General features: G+C 41.8%; 2 protein-coding genes across 5 annotated transcripts in view; both read left to right on the forward strand.

The window, feature by feature from the left end:
• Positions 1–462: 462 nt before the first annotated feature.
• dqx1 (DEAQ box RNA-dependent ATPase 1) overlaps positions 463–15564 on the forward strand; it is a 34538-nt gene continuing 19436 nt past the window's right edge. The window contains exons 1-4 of one of the 4 annotated variants that reach the window (XM_061800891.1): positions 463–1628; positions 4795–5167; positions 6509–6702; positions 14833–15286. In XM_061800891.1, coding sequence (XP_061656875.1) covers positions 4850–5167; positions 6509–6702; positions 14833–15286 — 966 coding nt within the window. In that variant the 5' untranslated portion in view covers positions 463–1628; positions 4795–4849. The other 3 variants (XM_061800892.1, XM_061800893.1, XM_061800894.1) reach the window with 3 other exon arrangements.
• LOC133490614 (general transcription factor II-I repeat domain-containing protein 2-like) lies at positions 6710–8290 on the forward strand. The gene is made up of 2 exons (XM_061800895.1): positions 6710–7963; positions 8049–8290. The coding sequence occupies exons 1-2, from the start codon at positions 7352–7354 to the stop codon at positions 8055–8057; spliced, it is 621 nt and encodes a 206-aa protein (XP_061656879.1). The 5' UTR covers positions 6710–7351; the 3' UTR covers positions 8058–8290.

Genomic DNA, 15564 nt, shown 5'->3' on the forward strand with positions numbered 1-15564 from the left:
CTGCGCCCCCCATACAACGGGCCGTTCAGGGTCCTGGAGCACGGGGATAAGAGCCTGCTCGTGGACATTGGCTGGGTCAAACCCGCGCACCTGGACATTGCCCAGCCTTTGGGGTTGGCCCTCCCCCCGCGCCGGGGTCGTCCCCCTTTGCCCTGTGCCCCTGCGCCTGCCGGGGTGCCCTTGACCCCGCCTCGGCCCTTGTCCCGTGACTCAAGGGACAGTGCAGCCCAGCCCCCCTCGGCCCCTACAGTGCACACCCGCCGCGGTATGGTCGTCATCCCTCCACGGCACGAGGATTTTGACTATGGGTGAAATCTGGGGGGGCTTGTGTGGTGTTTACATAATTCACCCGCGGGACCTCGAGTTGGGGTGCTGGGTTCCGCACGGACTGTTTTTGTTGTTGCTCTTCCGGAGGTTAACAGCGTTCCCGCCGTTATGCGAGCAGTGTTTTGATGTCTGCCAATAAAACAAGTTTTGTTCCTGTGTCCGACACTCCGCCTCCGACTCCTTTTCTCCAGCGCTACATTCTCACTGTTGTTTTACCGTTTTATTTTAAAAAATAATGAATGGGAGTACATTTTCTCATTACCCTTTGATATTGCAGCGACTCGATATTTTGTTATAAAAACTCCAGAGAGGTGAAGCCGGATTTGAACCTCAGTCCTCAGAACTGTGAGCCAGATGTGCATACAAGTCGGTGAAATAATTGACTATCCTCAAGGATGATAAGGACTATCATCGAAGACCTTGCGTTGAGCTGAAGAAAAAAAATGGATGAAGAATGTTGGGTGCCCGATTAATGGATTTGCATTGGGAGCCCAAATTTGGGCTATATCTGGTGACAGAGAATCGTAAATAGGCTACGCCCCTCTCTGTGTTATTACATGTCCGTAAAAAACATGTTTAGGTCGTGAGGTGGCGAACTGCTCACGTCAAGTAAGGTTTGGAGTGCGCCGAACAGGTGGAAAGACCAGACAACATTGGATTGATTGTGTTCTGTACTTGAGCTGCATATTCAACCTGATTGTACAGAGCAGGAAAAAGTCAGACTTATTCAACCTAGAAGAAACTCAATTGACATTGACTGGAATAAAAATTAATATAATGCATGCAAGTGCGCGCCAGTATAAATGACTGCTCCTGATTCGATAATCAGACTTCAACCGAGTTTCCTAATGCCTATATTCTCACGCTTGTCTTGTATCCAAGTGCATTCCAAGTTTGATCCTCATCAAGAACACGGTTTAACAATGAATTTAGATGTTTTTGAATCCAAGATGTCAACCAAACCAAGGTCTCGAACCAAAGATGGTAAAACAACGGGGATGAAGATTTTGCTTTTTTTGAGGGCCTGTGAATGCAACAGTGGATTTGACAGCACGACAGCAAACATGGCGCTTGTCGGAGCGTCCCAGCAACATCTCCTCTTTCCTCTCAGCTGTCAGGAAAGAAGCTGGCTGGGGGACGATTTATAAGTGACTGTGATCAGCTGTTGGCGTTTGTCCGCCTTCCGTTGTTTTTAATTTCCCTGCTTTGCCCGATGATAACGATCTTTGTGAAAGAGTGAACCGACCGACACAACAACAGCATCGGCTAGGTTTCCTCACTTCAAGCGACATGCTGAACAGGTCAGACACGATTTGACTTACTGTGGCGTTACTGTAAAATGTACTATCAATGACACAACAGCTCGTTTTGGTCAGTGGAATTCCTCAACGAGGACAGAAGTTGGTTGTTAGGATAAGGGGTTAGGAATTTAAAGCGTACTTTCGCTGTTTACAGCTATCTGTTCGAATTGTAATAACTGCGTTTACATGTTCAGTTGGTCGCCTGTGTAGACTTGCGAGGTAGACGTCTCTGACAAGGTGTTCATGGCAAGGTGTTTTTGGCATGGAAAAAAATTTGAAAATGAAAAAGTCGTCACGAATAGACAGCGGTAATAGGTGGGGAAATGTTTTTTTTTCACTGTGGCGTCACCACCCTGACTTCACCGAGGTTGACAGGTTAACGGGTTACGTCATCAACCTCGTTATCGCTAAGTCATGGGTTCTCAACACATGTTGGAGATGCTCAAGCACACCGAAATGCGAAGAATACAAGCACCTTTCAATTTTGAGATTTATTTATTTTACACTATGCCCTTTTTGAACTAGTTAAAACGGTGTACAGCACTGTATACCCATATAGTCCTTGATTGAAACGCAATCCGTTTTCGACAAGAACACACCATGAAAAAAACGTACCTGGTTTACATTTGGGTATGTGGAACATTTCTGAACTTCGACCACTCATTGCCAATGCATTATTATTGTGAACATTATTCTTTTTGTGTGTGCATGTAACCATACCTTGTTAAAGGTGCATATTGTAGTAGCGTTGAAACCGCTAGCAAGATTTTAATGTAGCCTCACTTCATTGATCAACTATTCAAATAGAGACAAAGACACAACACGGAGTTGAGGTAAAGAATAAGCTGAGATCAAAAATCTATTTAAAAAATATTTCTGGTCAGGGGTTAGGGTTAGTTTGCTGTTTGTTTGTTTTTTGGTTATAAAACACCTAACCACAGCAAAGTATTTTTTCTGAAGAATAATAAAAAAGGCAGCACTGTGATTCAGCTGTAAAGTGTTGGCCTCACAGTTCAGAGGTCCAGGGTTTGATCCGCCTATGTGGAGTTTGCATGTTATCCCCGTTCCTGCGTGGGTTTTCTCCAGACACACCAGTTTCCTCCCACATCCCAAAACATGTAACATTAATTGGACACTCTAAATTGCCCCTAGGTGTGATTGTGATTTCGGCTGTTTTCCTCTATGTGCCCTGCAATTGGCTGGAAACCAGTTCAGGATGTACCCTGCCTCCTGCCCGTTGACAGCTGGGATAGGCTGCAGCACTCCCCGAGACGCTTGTGAGGATAACCGGCTAAAACAATGGATGGACATATTATAAAGAGATATAGATTACACCTGGAGGGAAAAGGGGGTAGCTTGACCCAAGAACACCATACCTACTGTAAAGCATTGTGGTGGTGTCATCATGTTGTGGGCTGTTTTGCTCCATTAGGAACTGGAGCTCTTTATAGAATTCATGAAAAAAGAACATAGCGTGGATATTTTAAGGCAACATCTCAAGACATCAGTCAGGAAGCTAAAACTTGGGTGCAAATTGGTCTTCCAAAAGGAAAATAACCCTAAGCGTACTGCCAAAATACAGAAAAAGTGGCTTGATGATAAAGTCAATGTCTTGGAGTGACCATCACAAAGTCCTGATCAGAACCCCATCAAAAATGTGCGTGCATACTGCCAAAATGGTTCAAAAGTGGCTTGTTGATAAAGTCTTGAAATGTTCATCACAAAGTCCTGATCTGAATCTCATTGAAATTTGTAGACAGATCTGAAAAGGCATGTGCAGGGAAGGCAACTGACAAAGCTGACTCAGTTACACCAGTTCTGGTCAGGAGGAATGGGGCAAGATTCCATAAGAGTACTGTCAGGAGCTTATGGAAAAGTAGAGAGTATACTGTACATAAATTGAACTTAAACTATATTTTTTTTATTTTATATGCTTTACCTTATCAAAAGGCTGTTGTTTTATTATTAATGCATTATCTATTTTAATTGGAGACTGTTATTTATCATATTCTTTTGCAATTAGTCCATTCATTTGTCTGTGGAAGTCATTAGGGGAAAAGAGAAAAGAACTCTGCATTATTTTATTAATTGAACTGAAACTGGCTTATTTTCATTGTACTTACCTTTTCAGAAGGTAGTTTTTATCCATCCATCCATCCATCCATATTCTTGGCCGCTTATCCTCACAAGAGTCACAGGGAGTGCTGGAGCCTATCCCAGCTGTGAACAGGCAGGAGGCAGGGTACACCCTGAACTGGTTGCCAGCCAATCGCAGGGCACATCGAGACAAACAGCTGCACTCACAATCACACGTCGGGGCAATTTAGAGTGTCCAATTGATGTTGCATGTTTTTGGGATGTGGGAGGAAACCGGAGTGCCTGGAGGAAACCCACGCAGGCACGGGGAGAACATGCAAACTCCACATAGGCCTCAGAACTGTGAGGCCAACGCTTTCCAGCTGAACCACCGTCCCGCCCCAGGTAGTTGTTATTTTGTTTTTTAATTCCAAGTTCCATTATATTACTATGTCTGTTGGCCACAAAAAGGGGAAAAGAAAAGCCTTCATCATAAGACTTATACCGTATAAGGCTGTTAATTTTTATGTGGCTCCAGCCAGATTTTACCATATATGTTTTTTGGAATAGAGTAAGTATCTTTCGGCTTGTCCCTTTCGGGGTCGCCACAGCGTGTCATCTCAGATGAACTCACATATATGTTTGGCACAATTTTTTTTACGCCGGATGCCCTTCCTGACGCAACCCTTCTCAGGGAGTGGAGGCCCCAGTGGGATACGAACCCACAACCCCTGGTTTACCAAACCAGTGCTCTTACCGCTGAGCTACAGGTAGTTGTTATTTTGTTTTTTAATTCCAAGTTCCATTATATTACTATGTCTGTTGGCCACAAAAAGGGGAAAAGAAAAGCCTTCATCATAAGACTTATACCGTATAAGGCTGTTAATTTTTATGTGGCTCCAGCCAGATTTTACCATATATGTTTTTTGGAATGTGGGAGGAAAAAGGAATACCCAGAGAAAATGCACACAGGGTCTTCAGAATTGCGAGGCAGATGTGCTAACCACCATGCCGCTGTTAGTTGCAACTCTATTGTATTGTATCCTTTGTATTTGTCATTCATTGATTCTTTCCTTTCACCACTCTGCAGGTAAACTCCCTGTCAACCAGCCTCTCCCATTAGTCCTCATTCCCACCTGCTGCTGATGTCATCACCACCACTGAAGCCATGTCCCGAGTCTGGACTTTCCAAGACTCTGGATTCTCTGTCCATGTCTTCACTTTTATCTGGGGAATTAAACGAGAATGGAATCGAAAGAGGAGGAGACCAGGATGAGGATGGTCTTAGACACCTGGAAGTGAACCCATATGACAGTCTGCCTTTTTCTTCTCGCTACTACACGCTGCTGGAAGAGAGGCAACAGCTTCCTATATGGACACTGAGACAGAATCTACTGGAGCACCTGGAAAGTCACAGTATGGTGCTGCTCAGTGCCCCCAGTGGAGTAGGGAAAAGCACCCAGGTAAATAAAAAAACATTGGTTAAGTATCTTGTCCATTTAGTTTGCTGGCCTCTCTCCAGAAAAATAAAGGATATAGTTGAACAAGATTTCATATTAGTCCCTCAATTTGATCCATAAAAATTTATAATTTGAATCTGTTTTCATCATGTCAACAAACATGCAATATGACCATAACGTTAACATAATCGTTATGAACATGACTCCCTCATGCATTCAATTAACGTGCTAACCAGTCAACCATGTGAACTACTGTACATCTTGTGCCAGTGTTATTGCTTGTTCCTGGTATTACCATTCTCTAATAGCCAAAACATTTATTACTTTTATTTACCATTGTATGTAAACAAGCAAGTCAATGTCAAGGATGAACCCCAAAAAGCTTCAACACAGTAGCCTCCAATTTTTCTCAATGTTTAAAATTCTCATGTAGAATTTTATTTAAACATACTGTACAATAAATATCAACCTCTGAACATCGTTTCTGCACAAAAAACTTTGTACATACTATTTATCTATAGTTAGAAAAATGCTTTAATGAATAAAATTTTGCAAGGGCATAAGCATAGAATCATCAAAACCAGGAAAAAAACTTTGTGAACTATTTACTCATTGAGTTAAAACATTTCAGTGCAATCCTTTGAAATGAAAACTAAAAAAAACCCATCAGTTCCAGGAGAAAGTTCGTTCCATTCAAAGTCTTATTCGATCACATATGAAGAGAGACCAAGTTGTGAAAAATCCAAAACATTGAAAAGTAAGATACCGTAATTAAATTAATTTTAAAAATTAACCAAAAGGAATATTAAATTAATCAGATTGCCATCCCCTTGACAAGTTCCTTCTTGAAACGTATCTATGGAGTAGGCAAACATTAAGAATGGATGCTGGAGTGCATTCTCCTTAAGCCTTTGCACTAATCCTCTATTTGAATTTGCCCAATCCTTTCAGAAGGTTTTTCTGCTGTCTTCAGAAGCTCCATCTACTCTTCATCCTGCATCTTACACAAAGATAGACTGGGAATCCAACTCAGCATCCTGTTGATGCTCACCATCGGGAACAAGAAACCCCATGTTTCCAGCTTTAATTTTTAACCACCAAATTGAAGAGATGATGAAGTTGATAAATATTGGACTGAAATGTAAAATTTTATGTAGGTAAAAGTTGTGGTGGGTTATTTGAGAATTATCTCACCTGAGGATTCGGCCCTTGTGAGGGTAAGGGGTATGGAAAATAATTGGATGGATGTTTTTTCCCGTAGAATTTATAAAATCTTCCATGAGCAGTATTTTATTGCTACTTCCTCTTCTTGATGACCGTTCTTTGTCTTATTCTTTCCTCTAGGTGCCACAGTGGTGTGTGGAGTATGCTTTGTCCTATGAATTTTCTCAGGGGCTGGTTTGTTGTTCCCAGCCTTATTCAGTCGCAGCAGTCAGTCTGGCCCTTCGTGTGGCCGATGAGATGGACCTCAGCTTGGGTCTGGAGGTGGGCTACGGGGTGGCTCATGATGACAGCTGTACACCAGATACTTTGCTCAGGTTAGGACACATAATAAAGGCTAATAACATACAGTACATGCATATTATTGTTGTTGTATGACTTGCAAAAGTGCTTTTCCAGCTACATTGGCAGGAAAAAATATGTGAATTATGTGGAATTTATTCAATTTCTGCATAAATTGATCAGAAAATGTAGTTTGATCTTCATCTGAATCATAAGAATAAACAGTCTGCGAAACTAATACCACACAAATATTGTTTTTCATATATTTAGAAAAGGTAATGTCCACATTCACAAGATGAGGCGGAAGAAGTAAATGAACCCTTTATTTAATAACCTAATAATTCTTATATGGCAGCAATAATCTTAGCAAAACATTTTCTAGAGTTGACAATCAGACGTGCACAATGATCAGGAGGAACATTGGCCCATTCCTCTGCAGCAGACATGTCCAAAGTCCGGCCCCCGGGCCAATTGCGGCCCGTGGACAAATTTTTACCGGCCCGCGGCCTCTATCATGAAATCAATAATATGCGGCCCGCCAGCACTGTTGACCACAGTATAAAATACATGTGTACAAAAAGCTATTTTTCATTTCACCAGAAGATGGCAGTAGCCCTGTGGCCGCACTCTGGCCGCCGTGACCCTTGACCTTGCGTGATCGTTTCAGCCCAGCCCATTTCTAACATGGCGTCTGTAAACAAAAAAAGGAAAGTTGACCGCGAGGGCCGCCGCTTCCAGGACAAGTGGAAATTTGAGTATTTTTTCACTGAAATACGAAACAACTGTGTCTGCCTAATTTGCCAAGAGACTGTGGCTGTTTTCACGGAATTCAACATCAAGAGGCACTACCAGACGAAACATGCTAGCTACGACAAGCTAACTGGGAACAAACGCGGTGAAAAAGTGAAGCAACTGGAAGCTGTTTTAACGGCACAGCAAAGCTTTTTCACAAGAGTCCGTGAGTCAAATGAAAATGCCACAAAGGCAAGCTACGAAGTGGCAACGCTGATTGCAAAGCACTGCAAACCTTTCACTGAGGGTGAATTTATTAAAGACTGTGTAATGAAAATGGTTGAGAAAATTTGTCCCGCGAAGAAGCAAGAGTTTGCCAATATTTGCCTGGCTCGTAATACTGTGGTACGGAGAATTGAAGACGTTTCATTAGATATTAAGAGACAGTTAGAGGCAAAAGGAACTGAGTTTGACTTTTTCTCGTTAGCGTGCGATGAAAGCACGGATGCGTCCGACACCGCTCAGTTACTGATCTTTTTAAGAGGAGTGGACAATGACATGAACGTGAGTGAAGAGCTTCTGGACCTCCAGAGTCTGAAGGGCCAAACAAGAGGAACGGATTTATTTGTTTCTGTTTGTTCCACCGTAGATGACATGAAACTACAGTGGAATAAAGTCACCGGGATTATTACGGACGGCGCACCTGCCATGGCTGGCGAGCGGAGTGGATTATCAAGCCTTGTCTGTAACAAAGTCAGCGAAGAAGGAGGCAGCGCTATTAAACTCCACTGTATTATTCATCAAGAAGTTCTCTGTGCCAAATATATGAAATATGATAATGTTATGAAACCGGTGATAAAGACTATTAATTATATTCGCTCCAAAGCGCTGTGCCACCCCAGTGTTCAACAGTTCTTCTCGACATCCAGGCTGAATACGGAGATGTTTTGTATCACACACGGACGTAAGGTGGCTCAGTCGGGGGTCTGCGCTGCAGCGCTTCTTCTCTCTCAGGGAGGAAATTGGACAATTCTTGACTAAAAAGGGACAACCCATGCCACAATTAAATGATCCTGTTTGGCTGGCTGATTTGGGATTTTTAGTTGACATAACGCGACATCTGAATGCGCTGAACACAAGCCTTCAAGGGCAAAATGCAGTGGTAAGCCAACTGTATTCACACATCAAAGCCTTTCGGACCAAGCTGCTACTTTTCCAAAGACACCTGTCACAGGCGCAGCCCAATACCGCACATTTCCCGTCGCTGCAGGAAATTGTGACGAGTTTCCCACAGATCAATATCAGTGCGCAAATGACAAAGTATGCAGCAGACATCTCATCTCTGGTTGAGGAGTTTCAGCAGCGCTTTCGGGACTTTGCAGCTATTGAAAAGGAGATCACGCTTTTTTCCTCTCCTTTCTCCGTGGACCCTGATGGCGCTCCAGACCACCTGCAACTGGAGCTCATTGAGCTGCAGTGTGACGCCGAGCATCGCAGTCGGCACCAACAGCTCCCTCTTGTCAACTTCTACCGCCAGCTGGATGAAGGCAGGTTCCAAGCAATTCGGACATTTGCTAAGAAAATGCTGAGCTTGTTTGGCTCCACATACATGTGCGAGAAGACATTCTCCGTTATGAACATTAACAAGAGCCGCATGAGGACGAGACTGAGTGACTCTCACCTGCGTGACGTCTTGCGCATCAAAACCACTGCTCTTGAGCCAGACATGGACTACATACTGCAGTCAAGATCCCAGTATCACCCTTCACATTAGTGCAGGCAAGACCTTTGTTAAGTCCTCTCAGTTGAATAAATTCTTAAATCTCAGTTAATTAATTTTTTTGTGATGGTCAAAATCACAGTTTGAATATGCAGTGATCGTTTTGTTTTCAGCACTTTTCCTACAGTGAGCATATAATAGTGAATAATATGTAATGTTTCACATGAACTTAGATATCCTTTATAGTTTTCTTAATTTTTTGTGGTTTGTGATTTCGGTAAAAACCTAAATGTAAAAAAAAATGTAAAAGTATGCCATTTGTAATTAAATTAAAAAAAATCCCAAAAAGTTAATTTGTATTTAATGTTAATGGTTCAAAGAATGTCAGGCTAAATAGTCGGCCCCCACACATTTTCACCTTACCAAATCTGGCCCTCTTTGCAAAAAGTTTGGACACCCCTGCTCTGCAGAATTGTTGCGCTTCAAGCAACATTTATTGGACGCTACCAGTCTTCAGGTTATGCCACAGAATCTCAATAAGGTTGAGATCAGCACCTCAACAAGGCCACTTAGACACATGGTCTCAAGTTCTTCTGCAAATTTATTTTGATAAACTTCACTGCTTTGCTTCACCCACGGTCAAGTGATGTACACCTGCAACAGCGCATACTATATTTTGATAAACTGAACTCAGTTTTCCAGTGATAATAGGACAATATCCAGTCTTTGAGGAATTAAAGCACCCCCATGCTATCATGTTTCCCGTGGCCCTTAATGTTTTCTTTAAAGAATTCTAACCAACTTACAAATTCTGCCTGGGTAATCAAACATATGAGCATAACTGTGTGTTTTCTCATTAATGAAATAAACCATCCATTTTCTTTGCTACTTATCCTCACGAGGGACACGGGGAGTGCTGGAGCCTATCCCAGCTGTCAACGGGCAGGAGGCGGGGTACACCGTGAATTGGTTGGCAGCTAGTCACAGGGCACATGGAGACATACAACAGTCGCACTCACAATCACACCTAGGGGCAATTTAGAGTGTCCAATTAATGTTGCATGTTTTTGGGATGTGGGAGGAAACCGGAGTGCCCGGAGGAAACCCACACAGGCACGGGGAGAACATGCAAACTTCACACAGGTGGGTCCAGGATTGAACCTGGGATCTCAGAACTGTGACGCCAATGTAGCTGAGCCACCGTGCCACCTGAAATAAACTAGGGCGGTCAATTTCAAAATAAAAGCAAGTAAATAAAGTATTACATGTTCAGAATAACTATTTGGACAAAACTAACGAAATACAGGTAATCATGTTCTGATCGTATGGGAGAAGCAAAAGTGTAAAATGCATTATAGATCGGTAGAAGTGTTTTCTAAAATTTTGATGTCAACTTTGGGGGTGCGTATTATACATGAGTACGCCTAATACACCATATACCATTACAGAGGCCAATATCTTGAGTCAAATGCACATAGAGCACAATTGGACGTTTATTAGAAAATGTCGAGCAATCTTTCATTTTTTTTATACATTCTATAGAACAGTATATCCCTTCCTCACCTGTACAAATTAATAGATTACTAACTACTTCATTGATTGAACATAAATATTTTATCTGTTTAAAAATTTATGAGAATTTTTATTTAAAGAAACATTTACACTTTTCTTTCTGACACTGCAAGTTTCTAGTAGACGTCCATTTAAAGTCAGTGCACAGGAAGCATGAAAACATGATAGCTTCACAACTACCTCCTACTTATAGACCTTATGTCTCCTTATTTTCCTTGATTGGCACATTTTGTATTGTGTAAAATTAAGAATGCTAAAACTCGAGTACAAAATAAATGTTTACTTTTTAAAACACCTTTAAAACCTCAAGAACCCCCTTCTAATAAGGCAATGAATTAGTGAGACTTGGTTACGAAACATATTCTCTTCGGGGTTTTTTCCCACATGTACTGGATGTCCTGTGGAATGTTTATCACGGTGCAAACATTGGATTTCACCTTTTTTGTATTATTTCCTATGATCCTTGTTGTACTTTCTGCCACACCTTGAGTGTTCTTTGTTCCATGAGCTTTGCACCCTGTAGGGGCTGTAAATGTGTTACAGCAATGTAATTTAATACCTATGTTGGCTTCACTGCATTCTCATCCATTCATTTTGAGTTGTAAGTCTCATCTCCGTCACTTCATTATTTGTGTCAACGGAATACACGGATTTGCACATCCTTTTCAAAGTAATTTCAATTGAATAAACTATTAAAATACAAGAATATGTTCAAACCGATGAACTTTTTTCTGCGCAAATATTCTCTGTATTTGAATTTGATCTTGCAACACCAACAAAACAACAATAGGCCTGGAAGGTTTGAGCCATATGCAGTAAAATCTGTTTAGAACATTCCTCAAGTGAACAGGTTAATTGGAAAGAGGAGTGTTATAAATGGGTATAAAAAGAGCATCCTTGAAAGGAACCAGGAAGAATGGAGCGAGGGTCACACTTTGTGAGTAAAAGCGTGAACGAATGGGATTAGGGTCCAACACTTTAAGAACAGTGTTTTTAACATACTGCCGAAAGGAATTTAGGGATTTCATCATCTATGGTAAATAATACAATATCATAAGATTCAGACAATCTATACATATATACACAGTTTTGAAATTAATCCATTCTGGAAGTGTTTTCATAATGTGAAAGTTTTGTAAGTAGAATTGCATTGTACATATAAATCCCCTAATCCATTCGAAGCTCCCTGCCACTAAAAATAAGCATTCAAAGTGTACATAATGTAAGTAATAATAAAAAAATGATGTTATTTTACCTTTGGCATTGAGTGTGTGGCCAGCAAAAAGGCATAATGGGGTCTGAAGGAGGTTACCGACTGTAAGGTTGTAGTCGGGGAGCGTGTAGCTCGACAGCATTGGATGGGGGTGTGTAGGAAGACTCTGGTAGTGGGTACAAAGACTAACAAGACAAAGGTAGAGCAGAGAATCAGGTAGTGGAAGTTGAGAGAGGAAGAATGTTGTGTGGCCTTCCGGAAAGGGGTGAGCCGTGCTCTAGATGGATAGGAAGAGCTCCCAGAAGACTGGAATACTGCTGCCAAGGTATTCAGAAAGGTAGGCAGGAGAGTACTTGGGGTGTCTTCTGGTAGGAAAGGGGAGAACGAGACTTGGTGGTGGAACCCCAAAATACAATAGGTCATCCAAGGTAAGAGATTAGCGAAGAAGAAGTGGGACACGGAGAGGACTAAGGAGAGGCGTAATTTGCATTCAGGATGTTTGTAGAAAAGTACAGAGAAGGTCAGAAAGATCTACATTGTATCTTTGTCGACCTAGAGAAAGCTTATGACAGAGTACCAAGAGAGGAGCTATGGTAGTGCATGTGCAAGTCTGGTGTGGCGGAGAAATATGTTAGAATAGTACAGGACATGTATGAGGGTATCAGAACAGCGGTGATATGTGCCGTCTGTGTGTCAGAAGAATTTAAGGTAGAGGTGGGACTGCATCAGGGTTCCGCGCTGAGCCCCTTCGTGTTTGTGGTAGTCATGGATAGGCTGATAGACGAGGTTAGACTGGATTCCCCTTGGACCATGATGTTCGCAGATGATATTGTTATCTGCAGAGAAAGCAGGGACCAGGCGAAGGAACAGTTGGAAAGATGGAGGTACACACTGGAAAGAAGAGGAATGAAAACTAGCCATAGTAAAACAGAATATATGTGCGTTAATGAGAGGGGCGGATGAGAAAGAGTGAAGCTCCAGGGAGAAGAAATAGCGAAGGTGGACGACTTCAAATACTTGGAGTCAACAATACAGAGCAATGGAGAGTGTGGTAAGGAAGTGAAGAAACGGGTCCAAGCAGGGTGGAACAGTTGGCGGAAGGTGTCTGGTGTTCTATGTGACAGAAGAGTATCCCCCAGGGTGAAGGACAAAATTTATAAAACAGCGGTGAAGGCGGCCATGATGTACGGATTAGAGAGGGTGGTCCTGAATAAACAACAGGAAGCAGAACTTGAGGTAGCAGAAATGTAGATACTGAGGTTCTCGCTTGGTGTGAACAGGTTGGATAGGATTAGAAATGAGGTCATTAGAGGGACAGCCAAAGTTGGATATCTTGGAGACAAGGTGAGAGAGAGCAGACTTCGATAGTTTGGACATGTTCAGAGTCTAGAGAGTGAGTATATTGGTAGAAGGGTGCTGAGGATGGAGCTACCAGGCAAAATAGCGAGAGGAAGACCAAAGAAAAGGTTCATGGATGTTGTGAGGGAGGACTAGAGGACAGTGGGTGTTAGAGAGGAGAATGCACGAGATAGGCTTAGATGGAAAAAAAAGATGACACGCTGTGGCGACCCCTCAAGGGACAAGCCGAAAGAAAAAGAAGTTGTAGGTAGTTGTTGTAGGCACCCCAGACCAGACTGCAATTCTGTACCTCCTTAATTTGAGTAGACTTAACTCTGTAAAAGTAATTCTGCATGTCGAGCAGAAACCTATGATTGTATCTGTATTAGAGCCGAATTTGATGCATGACAGATAACTGTTGCTATAAACCCAAATTTTAAGATAGACTCCTGATATTGGTTTTAGTTTGTAAACATTTCGTTCAAAAGAACAAATCTTTTCAGTAAAAGTAATGAACTGAATCTGTTTACGTAATGACAAATTCTTTGAGCTCTACCGCCATTAGCCAGCCCATTATGACTGGAAGCTGAATCGTTCGAGTCGGCTGGGACTTGAAATGGAAGAATTCTGTGCAATCCCAACGTGTCAATTGAGACATGCTGTTGTTGCAGTTGAGAAGATCCAGTCAATTTTCATTATTAAAAAAACTGACACACGAATTGCAATACAACAAAAATGATAGAAATTGGTCATTCTTTGTTTGTGATCTGGTAACAAATTCCTCACGGCCCGGTGTCAATCCATGGACCGGTGGTTGGGGACCACTGTTTTAAAAACTATAAAATGTTGAACTGTATAGTAATATAAGTCCATATGGCCTCCAAAAATGTTTGAATAAAAAGGACAATCAGCTATATCGGATGATTTCCCCCCGCAACACACACAAACACATACACACCATTTGTTCATTTTATCCTGGTTCCAATGTTTTGGACAACTTATGCTGCCATCCAAGCAGCATCTTTTTTCAGCCACATTCTGCACACTACACTACCATGGTTAGAAGAATGTGAGGGCTGAGCTTGCCTGCCAGTTCCTTTTCTAAACTGTCTCCTATTGAAAATGTGTGGTGTGTTATGAAGTGCAAAATACTACAAGGGAGACCCTGGACTGTTGCGCAAATGAAGTTGTGCATCAAGCAAGAATGGGAAGGAATTCCACCTACAAAGCTTCAACAATTAGTGTCCCCAGTTCCCAAATGCTCACTAAGTCTTGCTAAAAGGAAAGGTGATGTTAAATAATGGTAAACATGCCTTTGCCCCAACCTTTTAGGAACGTGTTCCAGGCAACCAATTCAAAATGAGTGAATATTTGCAGAAAACCAAAGTTTATTAGTTTGAACATTAAACATCTTGTCTTTTTAATATATTAAATGAATCTAAGTTAAAAGGATCCGCAAATGATTGTCTTTTGTTTTTTTTTGCATTCTACACAACATTATAATTTGTATTTTAATTAGTAAGATCTATGTTATTCTAAGAGACATTAAAATAGTTTTTAGTTTAAGTTAACCTTTGTTTTTCTTCCAAGGTTTGTCACCGACACTCTCCTGCTTGAGGAAATGATGTCAGACCCCTTGCTGCATCAATACGGCATCGTGGTTGTGGATGAGCTCCAGGAGCGCACTGTAGCAACGGATGTGTTACTTGGCTTATTGTGTGACGTCTGCCGCCAGAGGCCCGATAACTTTCATGTGGTTCTTCTGACTCACCCATGTCTCGCTCCTCAGCTCGCCTCCTTCTTGGGCCCCTCTGTCCCTCACCTCTACATGGACAGCCTTTTTTCTGAGGCCTCTATAAATGGACAAGAAAAGGAAAGTGTGTTAAAAGTGGAGATGAACACCAAAAACATGAAAAGAATGGAGACTATGTACCAGGAACCTTTACCTGGGAAGGGCCCTGTGTTTACTGCCTGTCAAATGGTTCTAGATCTTCACCAAAGAGGAGAAGAGGGAGATATGATGGTGTTTCTTGCTAGTGCACAGGTGCAAACTTTACTTTTTATATTTGACAATTTGAGAATCATGGGGTTAAAAGATGTGCAATTGTCTTGTTGCAACAGTTCTTAATGAGAAAAAAAAGTCTTTAACCCAAATCACTTGTATGAGTTCCTCTTTTTGCTAAGCAAAGGGAGGGTATATTCAACACAGATTTCGAAAATCATTTTAGACCTGCATCACGACAGTGTATCATACGCTGGTTTCTCTTAACAGTGCAGCTTTGTAAACAGATATTCCCTCAGAAGCACTGGAGGGACATATTA

Source organism: Syngnathoides biaculeatus, chromosome 17 (assembly GCF_019802595.1).
Source record: "Syngnathoides biaculeatus isolate LvHL_M chromosome 17, ASM1980259v1, whole genome shotgun sequence".
In the NCBI taxonomy this organism is placed as follows: domain Eukaryota; kingdom Metazoa; phylum Chordata; class Actinopteri; order Syngnathiformes; family Syngnathidae; genus Syngnathoides; species Syngnathoides biaculeatus.

Bases quoted from the DNA above. Each gene is read 5' to 3' on its own strand.
- LOC133490614 (XM_061800895.1), top strand. From the start codon at position 7,352: ATGGCGTCTGTAAACAAAAAAAGGAAAGTTGACCGCGAGGGCCGCCGC.